Source organism: Prinia subflava, chromosome 1, assembly GCF_021018805.1.
Source record: "Prinia subflava isolate CZ2003 ecotype Zambia chromosome 1, Cam_Psub_1.2, whole genome shotgun sequence".
Classification (NCBI taxonomy): domain Eukaryota; kingdom Metazoa; phylum Chordata; class Aves; order Passeriformes; family Cisticolidae; genus Prinia; species Prinia subflava.
Genome location: NC_086247.1, coordinates 95,850,329 through 95,872,381, shown reverse-complemented (window position 1 = coordinate 95,872,381; position 22,053 = coordinate 95,850,329). Strand labels below are relative to the sequence as shown.

At 40.5% G+C, this 22,053-nt stretch overlaps 1 protein-coding gene across 3 annotated transcripts in view; it reads right to left on the bottom strand.

The window, feature by feature from the left end:
* The window catches only part of TPPP (tubulin polymerization promoting protein), a 116,204-nt gene continuing 94,151 nt past the window's right edge, over nucleotides 1–22,053 (bottom strand). For 2 of the 3 annotated variants that reach the window (XM_063404411.1, XM_063404382.1), the window contains exon 5: nucleotides 1–9,297. In XM_063404411.1, the coding sequence (XP_063260481.1) occupies nucleotides 9,207–9,297 (91 nt within the window). In that variant the 3' untranslated portion in view covers nucleotides 1–9,206. The other variant, XM_063404392.1, reaches the window with a different exon arrangement.

Genomic DNA, 22,053 nt, shown 5'->3' with positions numbered 1-22,053 from the left:
TTTCCTTTCCTTTCCTTTCCTTTCCTTTCCTTTCCTTTCCTTTCCTTTCCTTTCCTTTCCTTTCCTTTCCTTTCCTTTCCTTTCCTTTCCTTTCCTTTCCTTTCCTTTCCTTTCCTTTCCTTTCCTTTCCTTTCCTTTTTACCTGTGGAATTTTCCCACATTGAGTTGCTAAGATGGACTGATGGCTGAGTGCTTGAGATGGAGGGAAGTGGCCAGGCCTCAGGGAAGGACAGTGTCTGGTGTCACTCCTCTGGTTTTTGGTAGTTTCTCTCAGAGAGACAGGAACACCATGAGATGAGAGGCAGGTAAAGGATGTGGGCTAGGGCGGTTGGGGGCTCTTGCTTTCGGCTTTCAGAGGAGGATGGTTGAGCTGCTGCTAGGGGAAAGGAATTTTGCTACCACTCCTTTAACCCAGCTGGAAGCTGTCTTTTTCTGCTGCTGGGCCCAGCACCCCCTTGCACTGCTAGGACATCCCACAGTTCCAGCTATCACCACAGAGTTTCTGAGACATCTCGTCCACTGCCCCAGGGATTTCTGCTCATCTATATTGTTCCAGCCTGCTGCTTCCGAGAGTCCTGCTGGGGCACTGGGATTGGCTGTCCCAGGGCTTGTGAAGCAGAGCCTCTCTTCCATCCCTTCCCTGTCTCGTACAAAGCCACCATTACTACATGCCCCCCGAGCCTGTGCCACAGCGCCCCCTGCAGCTGTGGGAGAATCATCGCACCTGCCCTGCCCACCTTGAGCCACCAGCGCCCCTACTGGCTGCCACCGAAACTGCAACACAGGAGAAAGTGCCCGCAGCCAACAAGGCTGTCACAAAGTTCTTGGTTCTGTGTGTTTGCCTTGTTATACATATCAGTAAAGAACTGTTATTCCTATTCTCATATCTTTGCCTGAGAGCCCCTTAATTTCAAAATCATAATAATTTGGAGGGCAGGGGGTTACATTTTCTATTCCAAGGGAGGCTCCTGCCTTCCCTTGCAGACACCTGTCTTTCAAACAAAGACAATAATGCGAGGGGTTAGGTTTCTTTTCTTTTGTTCCTTCTTACCTGCAGAACTTTTCCCATAAGTTGCTAAGAAACACTAACTACTGGATACTTAAGAAAACTAAGAAGTGGCCAAGCTCAGGCATCTCGTTGCACTTCTCTCATCTGAGGTGTTTCACTCTGAAGGGCGGAGATACCGTGAGAATGGGGCAGGTAAAGGGGCGGGGGCAATGGTTAGTTGAGCTCTCTCTTGGCTTGGGAGGAGGATGCTCAGAGTTGCTGTTTCGGGGTGTGAAAAATGAGGTTCACTTTCTTAGTAAATTTTTAAAAAGTTTAATTTAAAAAAATAAGACAATTAGGAAATAGAAATAAAGCAAAGAATCTCAGCTGGGGTGCCTAGCATATTGCCAGAAGCACACCCACTAATGAAAAGGCTCGTTCCTTAAAAGCACCAGCTTGTTGCATATTCATAAATCCACATGCATGATTCAAACATTCCTCTTGAACTTGAGTTTCTCTGTTCAGTTTCAACTCCCCTCCAATCATTTTATCTTGTAGATCAATCTGCAAGTGGTTCCATTCTGTCTCACATTCTCTGATAGCATAGATTCAATAAATTCCTCCCCTGGAGCTCTGGTCGTCTCTATCTTCATCTGGATAAGATAATTCAGGAATGTGGGGGGGGTTTCTTCATTCTCCGTTTTAGATGTTATTTGAACAAAAGCAGTCTTTAATATCATCCTATTGCCTAAGAAATATATATATTCATCGCACTACTTAATTCTAAGTTTCATTAATAGCAGAAATAAAAGAAACTATATTAATACAGCAAAGTTTTCCAATATTATACATACAGTATTCATTTTAATATTTGCAAAAAGCCAACTTTATATAATATATATTTATAACAGAGGAAAGGCTGAGTACAGCTCAGTCCTGCTTTCTTCTGCCGTGGGGATCTGGAGCTCACCCCTCTCTGCCCTGCTGGGACCTGGGCTGCTGCTCTCCTGCTCCTGCTGCTTCTTTGGCACTGCTCTGAGTTTTTGTTGCACTGTAGCCCTGCACCTCTGGCCTGCCAAGACATCCCACAGCTCCAGCCACAGCTTTGTAGTTTCTGATGCATTCCATCTACCACCCCAGGATTTTTGTTCATTCTTGCTGGCCCAGCTTGCTGTTTCCATAAGTCCTGCTGGGGCACTGGGATCGACTGCCACAGGAGTTTGTGAAGCAGAGCCTCTCTTCCATCCCTTCCCCTCTTAGCTGAGCCACGGTTACCATGTGCTCCCTGAGCTTGTGCCACAGCGCCCCCTGCAGCCGTGGGGGAATCGCCAGCTGTGACAAAGGACAAAGTGCCTGCGGCTGAGAAGGCTGTCACAAAGTTCCTAGTTCAGTTTGATGTTAATGCCATAGTTGTTGTTGTTTGTTTGCCCTGTTATACATACCAGTAAAGAACTGCTATCTGTATCCTTGTCTGAGAGCCCCCTAACTTCCAAATTATAATAATTCAGAAGGCAGGGGGTTACATTTTCTATTCCAAGGACGGCTCCTGCCTTCCCTTGCAGACACCTGTCTTTCAAGGTATGACAAATACCTCATCAACCTGCTGGCCATGCTGCTTTTGATGCAGGCAAAGATATGGTTGGCTTTCTGGCCTGAAAATACACATTGCTGGGTCATATCCAGTTTTTCATCTACCAGTATCTATCCTCAAATCCTTCTTCACAGGCCTGCTCTCAATCCCTTCATTCTCCAGTCTGTGCTGGTATTGGGGAATGCCCATACCAAGTTGTAGGACTTGGCCTTGTTGAACTTCATGAGGTTCACAGAGACCCACTGCTCAAGCCAGTCATGCCTGGATGGCATCTCTTCCCTCCTGCATCAACTGCACCACTCAGCTTGGTGTCATCTGCAAACCTGGTGAGTGAGAATCCCACTGCATATGAAGATGCAGCCAGACTCTTCTCAGTGGTATCCAGTGCAAAGACAACAGGCAATGGGCATAAACTGAAAGTCAGGAAATACCGTTAAAAAAAGAAAAGAAAAAAAAAAAAAAAAAAAAAAAGAACACATTGTTATGGTGAGGTCAAATACTGGATAAGGTTGCACAGAGAGGCTGCAGAGCTTCCATCCTTGGAGATGTCCAGAAATTACTAGACAAGGGGTTAAGGAACTTGTTTTAGCCAGCCATGCCTTGAACCAGGGGTGATGAGGATCAGGCACATGGCCTCAAGAGAACCCTTCATGACATACAAGAAACAGCCTCACACAAAGCAAGAACTGGCTCCTAGTATGGCAAGGCTCAGAAACAGACGCAAGAGTGAATTCTGTTCACTTACACAATCTTCAAAGTTGCTACACTTTGTAGCATGATTTTATGATTATGTTGTTTCAGATATTTTTATGTGTCCTTAATCTTCCTGTCTTTTTCCAACTCATACCAGTAATTGTTTCCTGGAACATGAGATATCTGAGCAAAAATATTATGAGTTTGAAGCTGAGATAGCACATTTGTAGCTGTTTTAATTCTAGTAGTTTCAATCCACAGATTTTTTTCAAAAAACATTTTTTTAACCTTACCCAGTGTCTTCCAACTCTCTCTTTTCCATCTGGTCAATAAATCTGGGGTTAGGATCTTCTTAATTTTTCCCCTGAATTAGACTCTTAAGAGAAAAATGTAGTCTTTTATCTTGAATACAGTGTATTTTATAGCTTTACTATAACTCCATTCAGAAATTGTTTTCCTGTAGGCCTTTCAGAGGAAGAAATTCTTTAGGGCACATTTTTCAAAGGCAAAAACAGCAGGTAAGAAATCAGTCATCAAGAAAAAATATTGTCCATTGGGTCCCATTTTCCAGCAATGCCTTTGGAAATTTCTTTGCATACACTTACATGAGACCTGCAAATGAATGTTAGAATAACAGAGAGAGATTAATTTCTAATGGTTATGCATCATTCTTGATGGCTAAACAAAAAAATGAAGCACACAGGAAATCAGCACTTCAGGAACAGCAGCTGTCCTGAGCAGAGAGAACATAAGCACAACCAACAGCCAGTTATTTGGGGTTAAGAAAACTGACATTAGAATGAGATGTTCAGATGGTGAAAATTCTGGTACTTAGTGCTGTATTTGAGTCTCTTTATTGGCAAGATAATGAATCTGTTCTTTTTTTTCCCCTGTAGTTTATTTAAAATAGATAATGTGTTGACTGCAATAAAAATTTCTGACACAACTGTCTATACTGCTTTGAAAAATCTAGCACTTAGCACCTGCTTCAGAACTGTGTATGCTTGCAAAAACACATCTCCACCATGAAAAAAAAATCTTCCCTGTGCATGGAAATACTGTGCATGGAAACATTATAATGTCTGTTTTAACATAATGAGTTCTTGGCTGGTATGCATTTGTTGGAGAAATAAAGATAATATAAACAGTCCCAGACATTATCATCTTAAAACTATATTTAAAGAGAAACTTTTGAACACTGGCAGAACATCAAAATTCATTCTCCTGTACTTCCTCCACAGAATAACAAGCATTACTTTCTTTTAAAATCTGCATTATTTGTACAGTTATGATTAAGGGAAAAAAAATCCCACTGAATAGACTGAATAGAACATGGATTAGACACATTAACCCTTCTGTGTATGAGCAGAATGCAAATTCTACGCAAATGTAGGAGACTTATCTTTTCTGAGTCAATTAAAAAAAAAACTGTATAAAACCACTTTCTTTTCTTGAGAATCTTGCTTCTCCTATCAGCAACTTAAATAGCTACTCAAAATCCTCTTTTGACTGTTTTATTGCAGGGACTTCTTAGCAGCTTTATATGGAGTGGGAAATGTAATGGATTTGGATGTCAGAAAGATTTTGGGAAAGTAACATTTCATTTTGCACTGGTTAATGTCCACTTGAAGGCACTCTAGGAACTAGCTACACTATTTTAAACTTGTAAGACTAGCTTTTGTTTTAACAAACTTGTACTGCGAAATTCTCTAATTGTAGAGCTAAGTTACTGTTCTATGTCTAAACAATATTATTTTTTAAAATATTAATGATCTTAAATTTCTTAGTCATCATATCCATTACTATGGTGAACCATGGAAATACTGAACATGAAAAAAATTATTGGATTAGCACTTCTACTTGTTATAAACGCCAGGACAAATTTATTGCCAAATTCAATAGTTTGGTTTATTAATATCCAAATCACAAAATTTAGAACTAAATTATAACAATTTCAAACAATAAAAACAAAACAATACGAACCCCACGAACAGCAAACTTACTTGACCGAAGTTCTCCCGGGAAAAGCAGAGTCAAGGGTGACCCCAGGGACACAGGACCTGGCAGCCAGTGCCTCTAGCTGGGTTCACAAACTTGCCCACCTAAAGACCCAACTTAAATACACTTAGTTTCCCCCTCGGCAACTTTCCTCCCATTGTTTCTCTAATCATCGACCATTAACTTTATTTACATTAAATCCCGAAAGGGTCCCTGGGCACATTCAAATGCTAATGTCCAGAGTTAGTCCTTGCTTTGAGTAACTGCCGTAGAGGTGTGTGATGACCGGTGTAGCGTTTGACCGTTGCGAGTCCCGATGAGCTGAGCTGCACGTAGGCAGGAGCAAGTCGTTCTCACCTTCCATTTTTGGAACCCGGAAGATAAGGGAGGTGCTTTCCAGAAGTTCGTGAAACGTGCGGGTTGAGCAGACACATACATATCTTTATATAATATATATCACAGTTCCCTATCTATAATTATTTATAAAACATGAATTAAATAACCATATTTCCCACATACTGATGGAAAATAGTTCAGATGGGCTACATTACATGATCAAGTATTGCTGAAAATCAGGAGATCTGTAGAGGAAAATGGTGCTGACTACCATACCCAATATACTTGATACATTCAATTATAGCCTTTACTTTATAGAACCTTTTCCTCTCATGCTTGGAAAAATTCATACGGTTAGAATAAAATGGGGAAAAAATACACCTACATCTAGGGTGAATGGGCAATGTACATAGTAAATACACTCTCTCTTTTTCATCCACTTTCATACTTACAGAACTTAAATTGAGAATAGCATTAGACTAAAACCTGGACAAAACTTTGACAGATCTATGCCAAAAGCCACTGTCTAACTTAGTTAGGATAGACAGTAGTCTAAAATTGTCATCCAATCTCTTAAAGTTTTCCTTGACCATAACAAAAGAGAAGAAATCCTTTCCAGACCTACCAGCAAAAAAGTGTTGGATTGGTTGCTTTGAAGATGATAACATGAAAAAATCTGACTCTACTTTTAGAAGTTACTTTAAAGGCAATTATATTTATTTGACCCTTCTGCTTTTCAAGTTTTACCTTTGAGCTTTTGCCTTGCACCTTAATCTCAAAGTAACTGAAAATGGCTTTAATAGATTGATGAGCAAATTCAATTGGCAATAAAATACTATCCAATTTCCAAAAACTGAACAAGAATTGAAAAACACCTACATGGACAGTCAGCCATATATTATAATGGTGAAAAAATTAGGCCCTAAACAGCTAACATAAAGAATGGCTGGTAGCCTAAGGCAGATCAAATAAAAAAGGTAAGGTGTTTGAGCTACAAAAAAATCTTATATTAAAGGGAAAAATTAAGTTTCCTATGAAAAATGAAATTAAGGAAAAAAATCTTTAAAAAAATCTACTACTAAGCAGAAAGAATGCTAGGAGACAGGATGTGAGGAAATGTCATAAAGCTGTGTCAGGGAAGTTCAGATTGGGTATTAGAAAATAGATTGTTACTGTGAGAGTGGCCAAGCACTGGCACAGGCTCCGCAGGGAGGTGGTCATGGCCCCAAGCTGTCAGTGCTCAACAAGTGTTCAGACAGCACTCTGACATACTGTTCAGCTTAAGGCAGAAGATAATGAAAGAAGATCAGATTTGGTGAGGAGATTTGAGTTTGGTGAGTTCTTTTCTCTTTAAGAAATTCACTACTACTCAGAATCAGGCTTTTAATCTGTTCTTTATCATTTATACCGTTCCCTTTAAACCAACAGAAAGGCTCCCTATCTATACAGAGAGGAAATATATCAGATTCATAGTCAACATGATGTAATATTTTGGGAATATCAACAGAAATAAAACCAGCACAATCTGTGCTTAAGAGAGTTTGTCTTTATTTCATATTTTTAAAGGCTGGCAGTACAAGCAGTTAAAAAGACAAGACACTTTCAAGGCTGAAGATAGTAATGCAACATGGTTACAATTTAGAGAACATATGCAACATTGTTACATTTTAGAGGACGTCAAAGACTTGTTCACAAACCCTGGGTGAAATTTGCTGTTTTAAACTGAAACTTTGTAAAAACTGACCGGCTGCATTCACAGACCATACACAAATTGCAGCACAAAATGTCCCAGCTCAAAATGTCCCCACAGAAGTTAAAAAAAATTCAGGAACGCCATCAAGTTAAAACACACTTTATTTTCTGTCATAATGCAATTTTACACCAGAATTCAATTACTTTCTCACCATCAATAAATAAAACATTTCAAGTGAACAGTTTACAATTTTACGGTAGCAGTGCGGCACGCATGTGTACCTAAGGGAAGCCAAGAGCAGGGATTCCACACTGGCTGGCAGCTGGCTGCAGTTTGCTGGTGGGGCTTGTTATAAATGACTGGGGATAATTCATGTTTTTTGTTATATTTTTTTAAGAATATGTATCTAAAATACAGTTGTTATAAATGCCAATACGATATTCCAATTAAAATAATAATTTGGTTTATTAATAAGAAATCAAATCACAGAATTTTGAAAACCCCCCAACAGCAGAGAAACTTGACAGAGCTTTCCCGGGAAAATGCTAAGGGTGAACCGTGAGATACAGGGTCTGGCAGCCTGCTATCTCCCCCAACGGTTCACAAATTAGCCCCGTTCGGGGCTTGGTTTTTATACACTTTATTCCGCCCTCGGCAACATTTCCCTATATTTCCCATTGTTTCGCTGCTAACTAAACAAATTCAGGAGTCTCCCCGACCAAGCAGAAAAGAGTTCTTTTCTCAGTTCAAATGTTAATGTCCAATTTCTATAGGTCCTTATGGTTGATGAATGATCGAGATATGGATGATGTTGCTTGATGATCTGTGAAAGGGCAACCAAGGTGTGAGTTGCTGTACCACCTTATCTCAATAGGTCTCCTCCGGGTACTTGAGAAGGCTGCAGGCTTTCCCGGAAAAGTCCTTTGTTCCTTTTTGAATGGAGGTGCCTGCTTTTTCAGGGTTGTTAGTTTCACCATCTGCTGCAAGGTCTCCTAAAACATAGACTTTTACCTGATACAAATTTATACAGTTTTATAGTTTTCCAGTTTACCATAAGAACATGAATTAATCATTTCACATTTTTCACAATTTCCCTATCTCTTTTCTTTTATTAACTATTTAATTCAGGTTTGCATCGTCTTTATCATTCTCTGATTCTATTAGTTTGCTTTTCTTTGGTGTCCCCTCTTCCTAGGAGGAACATCTGACCAGCGATTCCTGAACCATGTTTACTTTTAATGCTTTTTCTTCTGATTTTTCCAATTCCCGTGTCCCTGAGTGCCTTTGAGTGCCAGCTAGTTACTTGTGTTTTAGCAGGGGTAACTTTTGGATGAGCCATATTTCACAGGGCTAGCCCTTCACTGAGCGCATAGCCTGGTTCACACTCCCTAGAGTGATTCGCAGAAGCTTCCCTCTGTCTAGCCCAGCGTCTGTTGGGTAGCAACCAACAACGGGGAAGTCCGTCTTCGCGACAGCAGGGGCTCTCTGCTCAGACCCTCGGGGTGGTTCGGGCGGCATACCTCCTTTTAAAAGCTCCCCACCGAGATAGCTTTACCGGCTCTGCCACAAACAGCACTTTATTGGTTCGACGGCACTCAGTGGCTAACACTTGGGCCTTTACATCCAATTTTCCCTTTAACCCCTTTCTGCATATTGAATACCACCCAGGAGAATCTGGTTCTATCAATCCCAAACGTGTGGCACAGTCCAAGAATCGCATGGTCAAATTCTGTTCTTCCTCAGAACACTTGTGGCATAGCCCCAGCGGCCTCCACCCCCACTTGCAGTGCACAACCCAAATTTCGAGGCAATAATTGTATTTGAAATGGATATAGGGATTGCAGGGGCATCCAGGCTCAGAGCAGCGAATGGATATTTCTTCTGCCATTTGCTACTGAGGTATTTCTTCACTTTCTGGTCTCCTGGGGGTGGAGTTCCTTCTCCTTTAATTTCTGGAGCCCTGGATTCACCTTTCCTAATGTTCCTTTGCACCAGCACCTGTTAAAAACAAAACAGGGGAACCCTCCAACTGAGGGGTTAGCAAAGACTACGCCTTTGTCATATGGAAAAAAAACTTCTTTTACCAGAATCGATTTGATTGTATAAATCAACATCCTGAAGCTTTATCATAGCTTGCTTCAAATTAAATTTATCAATTAAGGTCTAGGTATAACGTAAATTTACATTTGGATAGTACTTTTGAAAAATCTTCAGAAATTCATTTCAGGAGGAAAATCTGCTGCGACTATTATTCAGACAATCTGAATATCTGAATGAGTTTTTCTAGTTCCTAATTCACTCATCGTCTCTATGCAAAAACAAGCCATCACACAATTCTCCATACAACTCAAAATCTTCTTTTCATGCAAGAATGATTCAATTCCTTATCCAGAATTTAAAGAACTCAATGCTAAATTCAAAAATCTTCTTTTTGTACCGATGGAGGGAGGAATTAAAATTAAGAGAAAGAGAATTTTACCTCCTATTGAACGAGGTTAATACTAAACCAGACAAACAATTCCTTTTATATTCCACCAATAGCTCTGAAAGTGTCCACTTGGTATACAGCAAGTAAACAATTAAGACAACTTTAAATCCCATAACTCTTAAAACATTAACACAGGTTTTAGCTCTTTAAAGAAAAAAAAATCAGTTAAAAAAAAAGAAAAAAGAGGGAGAGATAAGCACAAACAATTCAGGCTTATTTATAGAATCAAATTCAGCATATTCAAAGTGATTTTGTATACAGACAAACATTCATAAAACCAAATGTCCTACAAGGCTCCGTGACAACAGCAATTTCCAGGACAATCAGCTGTTAAGGTTACACACACTTTCACTCATTTTCTACAGTCTCAGTGCAATGAGTTTACTACAGCTGATTAACTGACCTACAAATTTATATATTCCAGACCCCTACTCAACACATTCTCAGGTACACACAGCCAAAAGAAGGAAACAAATTGAGTGAGACATTGAGCCTACCTTCTGTCCCTATTTTAGATGTGCACCCTGCCATGGCCCTTATCACTCAGCCTCCAAGAAGCATCCGCCTTCACAACTGCCTCTCACACTTGCTGCAGCCACAACTAATGACCAGCAAATTAACACAATTCCAGAAGTACTATCAGGCATTTCAGCTCTGCTGTTAGGGTAGTTATGCAAGGTATCTTAGTTTGATGAAGACACTTAACAAGCTCCATACATCAAAGGAGAGGATCAGCTGCAGAACCCTATTTAGCACAGCAAGACACAAAACCCACAGCAGTTGCTGAAGTGACTTATTCACTTCATCAGGGAGCCATTTTAAAAATCAGTGAGCAGTACAACTTAATGAAGGATAGCTTTTAAGTAAAATTAGTATCCAAATGAGGAAAAAAACTTAAGACCTCACCCATAATTCTGGGGGAGTATTTCAACAAGACATAGAAAAAAGAACAAGGCATACCAAATAGAAGAAAATGATATCACAAATAACAGAATCTATTCCTTCACCACTTAAAGAATATACTCAAGATATATAGATGCAAGAAAACCAACACTGGCAGCAACATAGAGATGGCCTCGTCTCAGACACTTCTCACATCTGTACTTTGAGACTAACTTGAAACAGAAGGATTTGGACAAGGAGCATCAGGGTTGTAACTTTGTTGAGGGTCTGAGCTTCTTCAGCTTTTATCATAGGAAGCGGATAAAACAGCAAGGCTGATTCATCTGTAACATGCATCAAAATACTTGAAAGCTTTCCAAGGCTAAGAGTCACCTTAAAACTCAGGCCCTATTAGCTAGACAGCCTTTCCCAATGCAGATACTGGTATCACAAAGAGCTTCCACAAACTTAGCTTTTACTAACAACCAAACTTCAGCTAACCTGTTACCATTTGCTTTAGATAAAACACACCACTCCTACACCTCTCATCCACCTCCGTGCACCATTACACCCAGAAACTTGGCCTGAAGAACTACAGGCAACCGCCAGCCACACAACACAGAAGCCGCTCTTCACAAGTCAATTATTCGCCATTCAGAAACACAAGCATCAGAACAGCTCCAAGGCCTGCACCCTCCAAACCGAGGGGCAAGCAAAAAGACACAACATCAGAGGGACAACATCAACCATCCCCTCCAAGAAATCAGCAACTAGGAAGGAAAAATCCCTGTTTCTACCAAACAAACACACAAAAATAAAGATTGCAGAGAAAAAAATTCCCAACTATTAACGGAGAGAAATCATAGCCAGTTCAATTAAGCAGAAAGATCTTTCATGCCCAGATGTGGCTTGGGTAAAAAACTTCAAGTCCCGTTTCCCTCTACAGAGATTAATACTCGAGAGGAAGGAAAGAAGAAGAAAGAAGAAAAAGAAAAGAAAAAAAAACCCCTTAGTTCTCAGCTCCTGTCCAGTAGGCGTAACTGTTATTAGTCCTCTGGACCACTGCACCACGCCACCACTCCGATCCAAGAACTGAATCATAAAACTTACCACTAGAGTTTTAATTTCTAGCCTCCCAACTGCCACAAGCAGCTCCAACCCAGACACCACTGCCCCCATGCCCCAATATCAAGAAAATACACTTAGTGGATAGCTCACTCAACTCAACAAAACACCACATTCCCATTTCATGTTCAAATCAAACACTTAATTTCAAACTGCAGCAATCATTTCAAACCCACGAGTCACACCTATCACACTATCAACATATTTTAGTTTGCATGAAATCTTCACGTATAGTAAGCAGGTAATTAAGAGAAAAAAACCTTAAACAGACACATGGATATTTTCCACACATAAATACAACTTTCTATCCACAAAGCAAGCTTTCATATCTATATTCAGAAGCATTCCTTGTATCCTTCAAATCAATGTTACCTTTTCCCTATTCCCCCACAAAGACGAAATATATTCAGTAATTTAGCATCTGTGTATCGCCTATTAACCTCGGGTTCCAAAACCCCATAATTTATTTATACTAATTGTACTAATTCCCTGACCTCTTTTCAATTCTTATCCAGACATTCAGCACCCCCTCTCATCCAATTAACTCAGAGGCGGAAAAGAGAAAGAAGAGAAAGGAGAAAAGAAAAAACCCTTTTAAAATTTTTCCATCAATTCTATGTAAGTCGCGGCAGAATTCACAAAAACACCTAGCCAAAAAAACCCCTCCTAATACCCTTTCCAATGAATCAGTTTTATTCTTGATTCCTCTTTCCCAGTCTTTTATCCATTCCATCTTTTAGATACTACTCTCGTTCAGATCCTCACATCGCTATTCCTGTTCTGAGCGGCTCTACTCCGTCCTAGACAGAGAACCGCCGCCTGTCCTGCCGCCGCAAAGAGAAAAAAACCCCGCCGCTTCTATCTCCTAGCAACCGCACTCGCCTCACTGCGTGGGGGGGGTTGTTTCCTTTCTCGTGTTAACAAAGAAGAAACCAAGAAACTCCACCGATCTTACCTGAAACAAAACCTGCACAATTCCTAGGGAACTTCTAAAAAAAGTGTCCAGCCTGAAATACAAAGATCTACCACTACCAAAAAAAAGAGTTAGCAAGCTTCCTTTTAAATCCTTTTCCTGTCTTTTTCTCTTTTAGCGGGCTTGCGAGAAATTTCCCATTCTGGCTTGTACGCGTCCCAACATCACCAGTTTCTCTCCAGCACATTCCAATTTACTTTAGGTAATTTCTGTTTAGCTCCACTGTCTAGCTTAACTGTTCTTTTTTCCATCTTTCTTCCTGGGTCGCTCCCGCCGCTGCACCAACTGTCCCATCCCGAATCTCCCTTGGGTCCTAAATTGTCCTCGGGGATCCAGGTTTCAGCTAGGGCTCTACCTGGTGTATAATTATTTAAATTATACCTTCCCCCTTCCTTTTTCTTACCCTTCCTTCCTTTCTCTCCATAGTTTAGCGTCGGTAGCTGGGGTTCGAGGTGAGGACCAGAAGTGGGGACCGGGTTCTCTCTCGGGAATCCCCTTGGGCGAGAGGAGGGGGGCGGCCGCGGAGCTCGTGGTTCCGCATGGGTCTTGGATGACGTCGCTAATGCTGTCACCGAGGAGGCCGAGGAGGAGGCGGGGGTTGGGATAGACAGCGCTTTGGCCACCGAGCCGTGAAAGAGGCTTTTCCTGTAGTCCAACTTATCCAGTATATCCTTTTTGTCAGAATACAGCTTTACCCATACCCAGTACCATAACAAGACATATGTTAATTCCTCAAATTCTCTCCTTTTCTTCCTAGATACATAGTCCCACAGAGCTTCCCATGCCCATTCGTCAAAAGTCCCAAACACAGGCTATATGAGATTTTTCTGTATTTCCTTCTCTCCCCAAACATTCATTCATAGATAGATCATCTGATCTTTAGATGCCCTTCTCCTAATTGGGCATTGTTGCCATCCCTGTAATATTTCTCCCAGTGGGCTTTTCCGGGGGATTTCAAGAGCAGCCCCCACTGAGGTTTCCCTTACAGAATCCTCAAGATTCAACCCCATCCTTCCTGTGGCGCAGAAGTTTTGATGGGTCGACACACACAAATTATATCCTGAGTCTTTCCAAACTCGGTGCCGTTAACTTAGTAGTCCACCAGAGGACCGTTCTGGGGAGGTTCGTTTAATGGCAGGCTCGACAACCGCCACCGAAAAAATTAACCAACCCTAAGGTCGCAGTCAAGAAGGCTTACTAGTTCCCAAACTCTACTGAGACGTCCTCTTTCCTTGAAGACTCCTGGTGATCACCAACCTCCCCGTCCGGAGACACTCACACAAATCTCACAAATCCACTCGCTTCCTGGTTGATTGGCCGTGCCCCTCGCGGGACGACGGAACCGTGATCTCAAGATCCGCTCTCACTTCGTGATAATATCACGTCTCTTTCACACACACACGCACACATGTTCTTGTTCGCTAGGTCACCCCACTCAACCACACGATACTTACGATCCTCTTTTCCTGTGGATTCTTCGTGCATGTAGATTTTTATGAGTGAAACAAAACCGCGTTTACCAGGGACCCTTCCCTGCTGAGTTCCTGAGCCCACCCAAGCTGGCTTGTCCTTTTTACCCCTCCGCTGTGGTGGTTTTTGGGTTCGTTTAGCCAGTAGGTTCTGCTGGACTTATCCTGATCTGCCGGGCCGCTTTTTACAGCGGGGCGCCTCCCAGTCAGATATGGGGGTCCACAGAATTTCCAAAACTGGCCCCGCTAAGGGCGCCAAAACTGTTATAAATGCCAATACGATATTCCAATTAAAATAATAATTTGGTTTATTAATAAAGATCAAGTCACAGAATTTCAAAAACCCCCCAACAGCAGAGAAACTTGACAGAGTTTTCCCGGGAAAATGCTAAGGGTGAACCGTGAGATACAGGGTCTGGCAGCCTGCTATCTCCCCCAACGGTTCACAAATTAGCCCCGTTCGGGGCTTGGTTTTTATACACTTTATTCCGCCCTCGGCAACATTTCCCTATATTTCCCATTGTTTCCCAGCTAGCTATACAAATTTGAGAGTTTCCCCAACCAAGCAGAAAAGAGTTCTTTTCTCAGTTCAAATGTTAATGTCCAATTTCTATAGGTCCTTATGGTTGATGAATGATCGAGATATGGATGATGTTGCTTGATGATCTGTGAAAGGGCAACCAAGGTGTGAGTTGCTGTACCACCTTATCTCAATAGGTCTCCTCCGGGTACTTGAGAAGGCTGCAGGCTTTCCCGGAAAAGTCCTTTGTTCCTTTTTGAATGGAGGTGCCTGCTTTTTCAGGGTTGTTAGTTTCACCATCTGCTGCAAGGTCTCCTAAAACATAGACTTTTACCTGATACAAATTTATACAGTTTTATAGTTTTCCAGTTTACCATAAGAACATGAATTAATCATTTCACATTTTTCACACAGTTAACTTATAAGCAAGGGTTTTGCGCTGAAATGGGCTAGCCCAGGCTTGTAAAGTTACTTTTCAGAAAGGACAAAGGTGTAGCTAGGTGGAGAGATGACGCTAATCACCGCCATTAAGGAGGGAGCCATTTCTTTGTCTGGCAACAAGAACTGCTGAGGAGTCAATCATTGGATGTTTACACGAACCTCAGACACCACATCAAAGGAAGACACATTTCTCGGACAACATATTGAAGGAATATATAAGGAAACTTGAAGCGGGTGGGATTTGTGAACAGAGGGGGGATCACCCTGAGACTGTGACAGGCATTCACCCAGTGCTGATCCCGGGTCTATCGACATTGTCCTTTTCATTGCTGGTATGTTTAAAATTTTGTTCTATATTTTCTTAAATTAATAAAAATTATTTTATTAATTTGAAAATTGGCCGAGCATTTATAACAAGCACTGTTCTGTGTTTTGCCTAAAAATGCAGCAAGTAAAACGTGCTCCTAAGCAGAAGAAAATGCAGATAGTGTTTTGTTGGTCAAGAGTCATCAGGGAAAAATCCCAAACACACCACAAGAACACTGATTTTTTAGCTGCTGTGTACACAATACACCAGAATAGCTATAGTTTGCTGATTAATTAAGTCCCATGTTGAAGCCGAGCTCTAGAAAGACCGGGGGCTAGAGCTACGTGAGACCAGACCAATGTGGTGTTCCAGCACGTACTCCCGTTTATTCCCTGATATGGCGGGTTATATACAGAGAGAGTCGTTTACAGTTAGCAGGTGCACTGTGATAGGCAGTGAGAATACAGAAGTATGTAAACTATTGCAGTTTAAGGTAGCTACGAAGATTTAGTGCCATTACTTCCATGCTGTAAGTGTCCATACCTTAACACATTCCTAGTAGCAGATAAGTTTATCTGCTACTACGTATGCTGAACGTCTACGGCCTAGTAGGCCCAGGCCTGAGGCCTGGTCAGAGGCCCAGCTGGGATAGCTCTGCCCTATAAGTCATCCTGTTCCTGCTACACCGTGTCATCTTGAATTTTAGGTGACCATTTGTTTTGTGTGCTCAAGGGATATAAATCTCTACCAAATCAGAATGTGTAACTTCTTACTCATATTTACGTATATCACATAAGAGAGAAGAAACATGGTCTTAAATTTGATTTCTTAATATGGTTAATTAAAAGGTAGTAGATATACGGGGGTGTTTTGTTTTTTTTGTCTTTCCTCATTGCTCTTGCTCCTCTTTTCCTAATTTCTAGTGCTGTATCCTTCTACTTTACACCATCTCTGGTGTTTATTATCTTGTGCAGTATTACAATTTAATTTGGTAATCCAGCAAAAAGTTTTTGCATAATTCTGGTTTTGTTGTCTGTTATTCCATGAAAGTTGATTTAGTCAATGTAGAATAAAGGAAGAACAGGAAGACATACCTGGAAGGAAGGTTGATATAGGAGAAGAAGGATTTAAAAATTGCCAACTGTATGCTATGGGTAAAAAACCTCAGGTTGCCTTATCTTTCTCCTTTAAATATGTCAGAAAGCTTGGAATTCCTGCATACAAGTCTCCATTAGTTCCCATTCTCTTTTCATCTGTTTGCAGGTAGTGGCAGCAGCTGTTGTTTCGGCTGAGCTGACATTAGTAACCTTTTACCTCTATTAGCAGATTATAGATCATAGAATCACAGAATGGTTATGGTTAGGCCCTTAAAGGATGACCTTTAAAGCTCATCTAGTCCAATCCCCTGCAAAAAACAGGGATGTCTTCAACTTAACCAGGTTGCTCAGAGCCCTGCCCAAACCTGGCCCTGAATGTTCCCAGGGATGGGACACCTACCACCTTTCTGGTCAACCTATTCCAGTGTTTCATCACCCTCATGATGAAAAAGTCTTGCTTATATGTATTCTGAACCCACCCTCTTTTAGTTTAAAACTGTACCCCTTTTCCTATCACAGAAGGCCCTGCTAAAAAGTCTCTCCCCATTTTTCTTATAAGTCCCCTTCAAGTACAGAAGGACTACAAAACACTCCCGGGAGTCCTCTATTCTCCACCTGAACAACCCCAACTGTCTCAGTCTTTCTTCCGAGGTGAAGAATAATTTTTTCATTTCTCTGGAATCATTCCAACAGGTCCATGTCTTTTCAGTGCTGGGGACCCCAGAGCTGGATGCAGCACTCCAGGTGGGATCTTGCCAGAGCAAAGCATGTAAATCACCTTTCTTTTATCTGCTGGCCACACCGCTTTTGATGCAGCCCCGGATGCAGCTGCATTTAAGAGCTAACATAATGCATATGTGACTTTGGCATACTTCAGTAAATTTTGAATTGTTTCTTGAACCTTGAGTAATGTGAAATACAAAGTGTTTTTCATAATTCAGTGCTTGAAAACAGAAAGTTTTCAAAAATAATGTAATGCTCTAACATCCTAGGGTACTTGGAAACAGCATTCTCAGATATGGAAACTAAGCACATTAAGGCTTATAAATTTGTCACAAAAGAAAATGTTACATGCACAGTTAAATCACGGGTGGGGTAAAGGTAATGTCTGATACACAGACTGAGAGAAGGAGTTCCCAGTTTAGAAAAACATACTTTGCTTCTTGTGTCCTGGCTAGATGCCCCCTATACTGTATTAATACCTTTTCTTTACAGTTGTTCCTACAGAAATACTGTCATAGTTTTCAGCAGAGATAGGCCCAAGAGTACCACAAAACCCAGGGAACACACAATCCACTCTCTCCCTCACAAATTATCTCAAAAAAAAAAAACAAAACCAAAAAAACCAAAAAACAAAAACCTAAAATGTTCTTTGTGGGCAAAACCCTTATATATTTAGAAACTGAGTGTTTATTGTTCTGTAGCTTCTTTCCTAAGGAAGATCAAACACAGATCTGTGTACCTGATGTGTGTTCTCCCTGTATGACAGCAATTTAATTTGCATAATATGCAGCTGCTATAAATATTTGTTTTCCAGGAAAAGTTGGAAGCATAGAGGTTATTTTATCCTGGAGAGCAGATGTCTTGGTTTGGAAAGACAGGTATCTGTCAGGGGAAACTGCAGTTTCCCTTGGAATGGAGAATGTAAAAACCCCCTCCCTCCAAATTATTACAATTTTGCAATTAGGAGCTTTCAGGCAAAAATATGGGAATAGGAATAACAGTTCTTTACTAGAAATATTAAAATTGCAATAGTACAAATACAAATGCAGTAGTACAAAAAAAACCCCACACAAACCAAAAAACAACAAAACAAGCAAACAAATAGAAGTCTTAGACAGAGTCAGAGATACGACCTGACACCCTGTTGTCAGGGTGTTGGAAGCAGTCCAAATAAGTCTTCCTGGAGTAACAGATGTTTTTCTGTGAAGTAGAGATGATCCTGTAAGAAAAAGGGCCCAGTACTGGTGAGATGGGCCTGGTCTGCCTCCGAGAAATCAGTGGAAAACAGGCTGCTTGGTGTTTGGGATTGCTGGTTTTATCTCGGTGGAAAGGCTTTGGCTCCTCCCACTGGGTGGAGCATCTCACAATGGAATGAGGTAATGTTATCAGTCCTGTGAGAGGCCTTAAATGGCCCATTCACAGGTAATATCCCTCTGAGCAGGGTGGGTGGAGGAAGAGATAAGAAGCCACTGCCTTAGCTTGTGTTATCAGTTGTCCTATTAACAGAAGGCATCCGCCCTCTTCCCCCCTAGAGTTACAAGAGATAACGAACAATATCTCCCAACCGGTTTCAACAGGTGAAAATAGAATACCCATTTTTGGTTACATTTTTCAACCCAAGACAGCAGAGGGTATTGAGCAAGGGGTGGCTTTATATTAAGTGGCATTTGAAAGATGTAATAGTTCTTTCTAGCATCCTTTTGCAATGGTTACCATATAATTAATATTACTAGTTCTACCATCAAAAAAGACCAAAAAAGCCCCTCAAGCAGCAATAAGAAATTAAAGTTTCCTGTTTTTGTTTCATACCCAATTCTTGATATACTGCAGAATAGCTTCATCATGCATTTTGTATTAATCCAATTAAGTATTAAAATGTATAGAAGATATCACCTGCCTTTCTTATAAATAGGCGAAGGTTATGGATGTTCCCTGTCATGCCCCCACCCAGCCTGCCCTTTTGCTCTGAAGTAGGTGATGTGCCATCCTTGCTCCTTTCTGAAAGGAGAAAATGACTCATTTTTGAAATTCTTTGAAACAAATTAGTCACCTGAAATCCCTAGATCTCTCTCATGATGCATTGGTTAGTTTGGAGGCAATGACGGTTGGTTGGAGTTTTCTTAACAACTAGGGTTAAGAAAGATGTAACCAACACACACCAAGTCTTGAAAGCCTATGGAAGACAAGGTTAGGACAGTGTTAGGACAGCTGTGCAGAGCAACACTGCAATAGATAAATTTTTGAAATGAAGGACTTTCAGTGCCCAATTCCAGTTACAACATATAACTGTAAATAAGGTAGTGATTCCTGAGACATGTATCTTAAGAAGTAGGTTTCATGTTGAGGTGGTAACTGTACTTGATCATCAGCATCTAAAACATATTTTCCTGTAGCTATTCTGAAGGCACTTTAGAATGCATGCATGGATTTAGTCTATTTCAAAATAAGCAACCGGCACAATCCAACCTTTGGCAGTAGTCTGAGTGAAGTAGACTTAGAGCTTGGAGAAGTATTTCAAACTTTTTTTCTTTCACAAAGACTGTATTGCATTAGTGGGCGAGTATGCAAAAGAACATATTGCCTTTGCATGTTGAACTGACAACATTTGAAGGAACTTCTCTTTAATAGCAACTGCGATTTCACAGGAACTCTAACAGAGCAAATCACAGAATTCTTGGCAGCATCATGGGAATCCCAGGTGCTTCACATGCAGATCCTGAATAGTTGTTTTGGTGCCATGATGATTTTTTGCCTTTCTTTTAAATACCTTTCATATACCTTTTATGTATCCTCAGTACTCTTAACATGCATACTGGTAATTCCTTAAGTCTGGTAACTTAGCACAGTCCTGGTATTCTGTTAGGCCAGAAGACCAAACATCTCAGAGGCCTCACAGTGGCAGACCAGAAAGCCCTGCAGTATGTTGAGAAACCAAGGTCCCCTTTAGAACGCATCCTGTAAATTAGGATTAGGCCTCCCCAGGGGGGGAATTCTTTGGGATGGGGAGATATCACACTATTCATTTAAGCCTCTCATTGAGGCATCTTTATTAGATATGCTAATTTGCAAGGTCTATAAAATTGTATACATGATCTACCAGGGGTGTGCATTTTGACACAGTCCACCTTGCAACGTGGTGCACCATAAAGATCCTTATTAAATACCAAAGTAGAAACCCTTTACCCCATAACCATGTCTGACTCTTAATTTTTAGGACCAAGTAAAAGGCATCAGTTTCAGTTCTAGACTTATTTTAGCTAACTTAAGTATTTTTATTGAAAAAATGGCATCAGTATATTACTGCTTTTGATGTTCTTCTGACTCAGGTGGGATACCAAGTAAGTCTATATGTGAACCGAAGCTGAGCAGTAGTATTGCCAAAACAAATATATCTGCTGCTTCCCTATCACAAACACTAAGACATTTGTATGGCTGAATGCTGAAATAAATCTAAAAGAATTCATATATATGTATTTGAACACCAAAAAAATACCCCAGTTGGTTATTTTTCAACTGGGTCAGCTTTCCAGTTTGGTTAACTGTAGTGATGTAAAACCTGACATATTCAAAAGATATAATGTAGAAAATGGTGTGAAAACTTGAACAAGTGACTGAAGTGGCAAAGGAGAAATAGCACTTAGGTTTCACATGCTGCTTTAAAAGCTGGTTGTCATGCATTACACTAGGATTTTTTTTTTGTAATGAAAAGGAAACTTTTTTGTTTTACTTCTACTTTTTATAGGTTTTTGCAATGGTAATACAAAAAAAAAAAATCCCTCACTATTTTTCCAGGTTTGTAACAACGAGAATATTTTCATGAAAAAAAATGGAATTAAATTAATGCCTTGCTGATGGAGCAAAGGATAGCTTTTTCTTGTATCCTCCATGTTATGGCAGAGATCCTACCTCACTTCCTGATATGTGACTCCTAGTCACATAGTCCTGCACATTCCCTTGCTTTCCCTCTGGCAGTCATCAGACAACTCTTCAAGTCAGTTCAGTTCACTAATCTATCAGAGTAGAGAGTCTTCTTTTTCTTGATCGACTTGTTTTCTGGCAAGTTGACACAAGCTCACAGAGGAATCCAGAGAACACAGGACTTTGTGCAAGGTAAAAAACATATGCATTGGCAACTTCTGATTGCAAGCATGAAAAAGAGAATGAAAAAAAAGGGGAAAAGGATTGTCATCTCCTTCTCTTTCAGGGTATGTGAGCTTTTAGATCAGGTCATCTTGACACATCACAGTCTCAGGCTTATGAATGCAAATATTAAAGGAGAACTGAATTTGTAATTCAGTCTTGTTTCTCTTCTAACTTGATGCTCATCTAAATTGAAAGGCTCTTGTTTTGGGCTTCTCTGGCTTCTGTAAAATATCAAATTTCTGTCAGTTTGGACTGTAGTTTGGAAATATAAAATAAGTTCACACTAAAGTTGTTTAGAAGTAGGGATCAAAGTAAAACTCAGAAAATACAAAACAGTATTTTATTTTGCACTTAAGCTTTTATATTACTGTCCTATGAGGATATGACTTGATTAATTCACACGTATTCAAAGGTACACACAAATCCCACTTACAAATTGACAGTATACACAAATGTTTTTGTGAAGATAGCTTTATTTCCTTTTCCTTGGAAATGTTGTCTTGTGCTCACAGTAGCATCAGGGAAGAAAACTAGATTCTGTTTCCCCTGGGAAGCTGTGCTGTTTTTAATTATCTTTGGAGCTGCA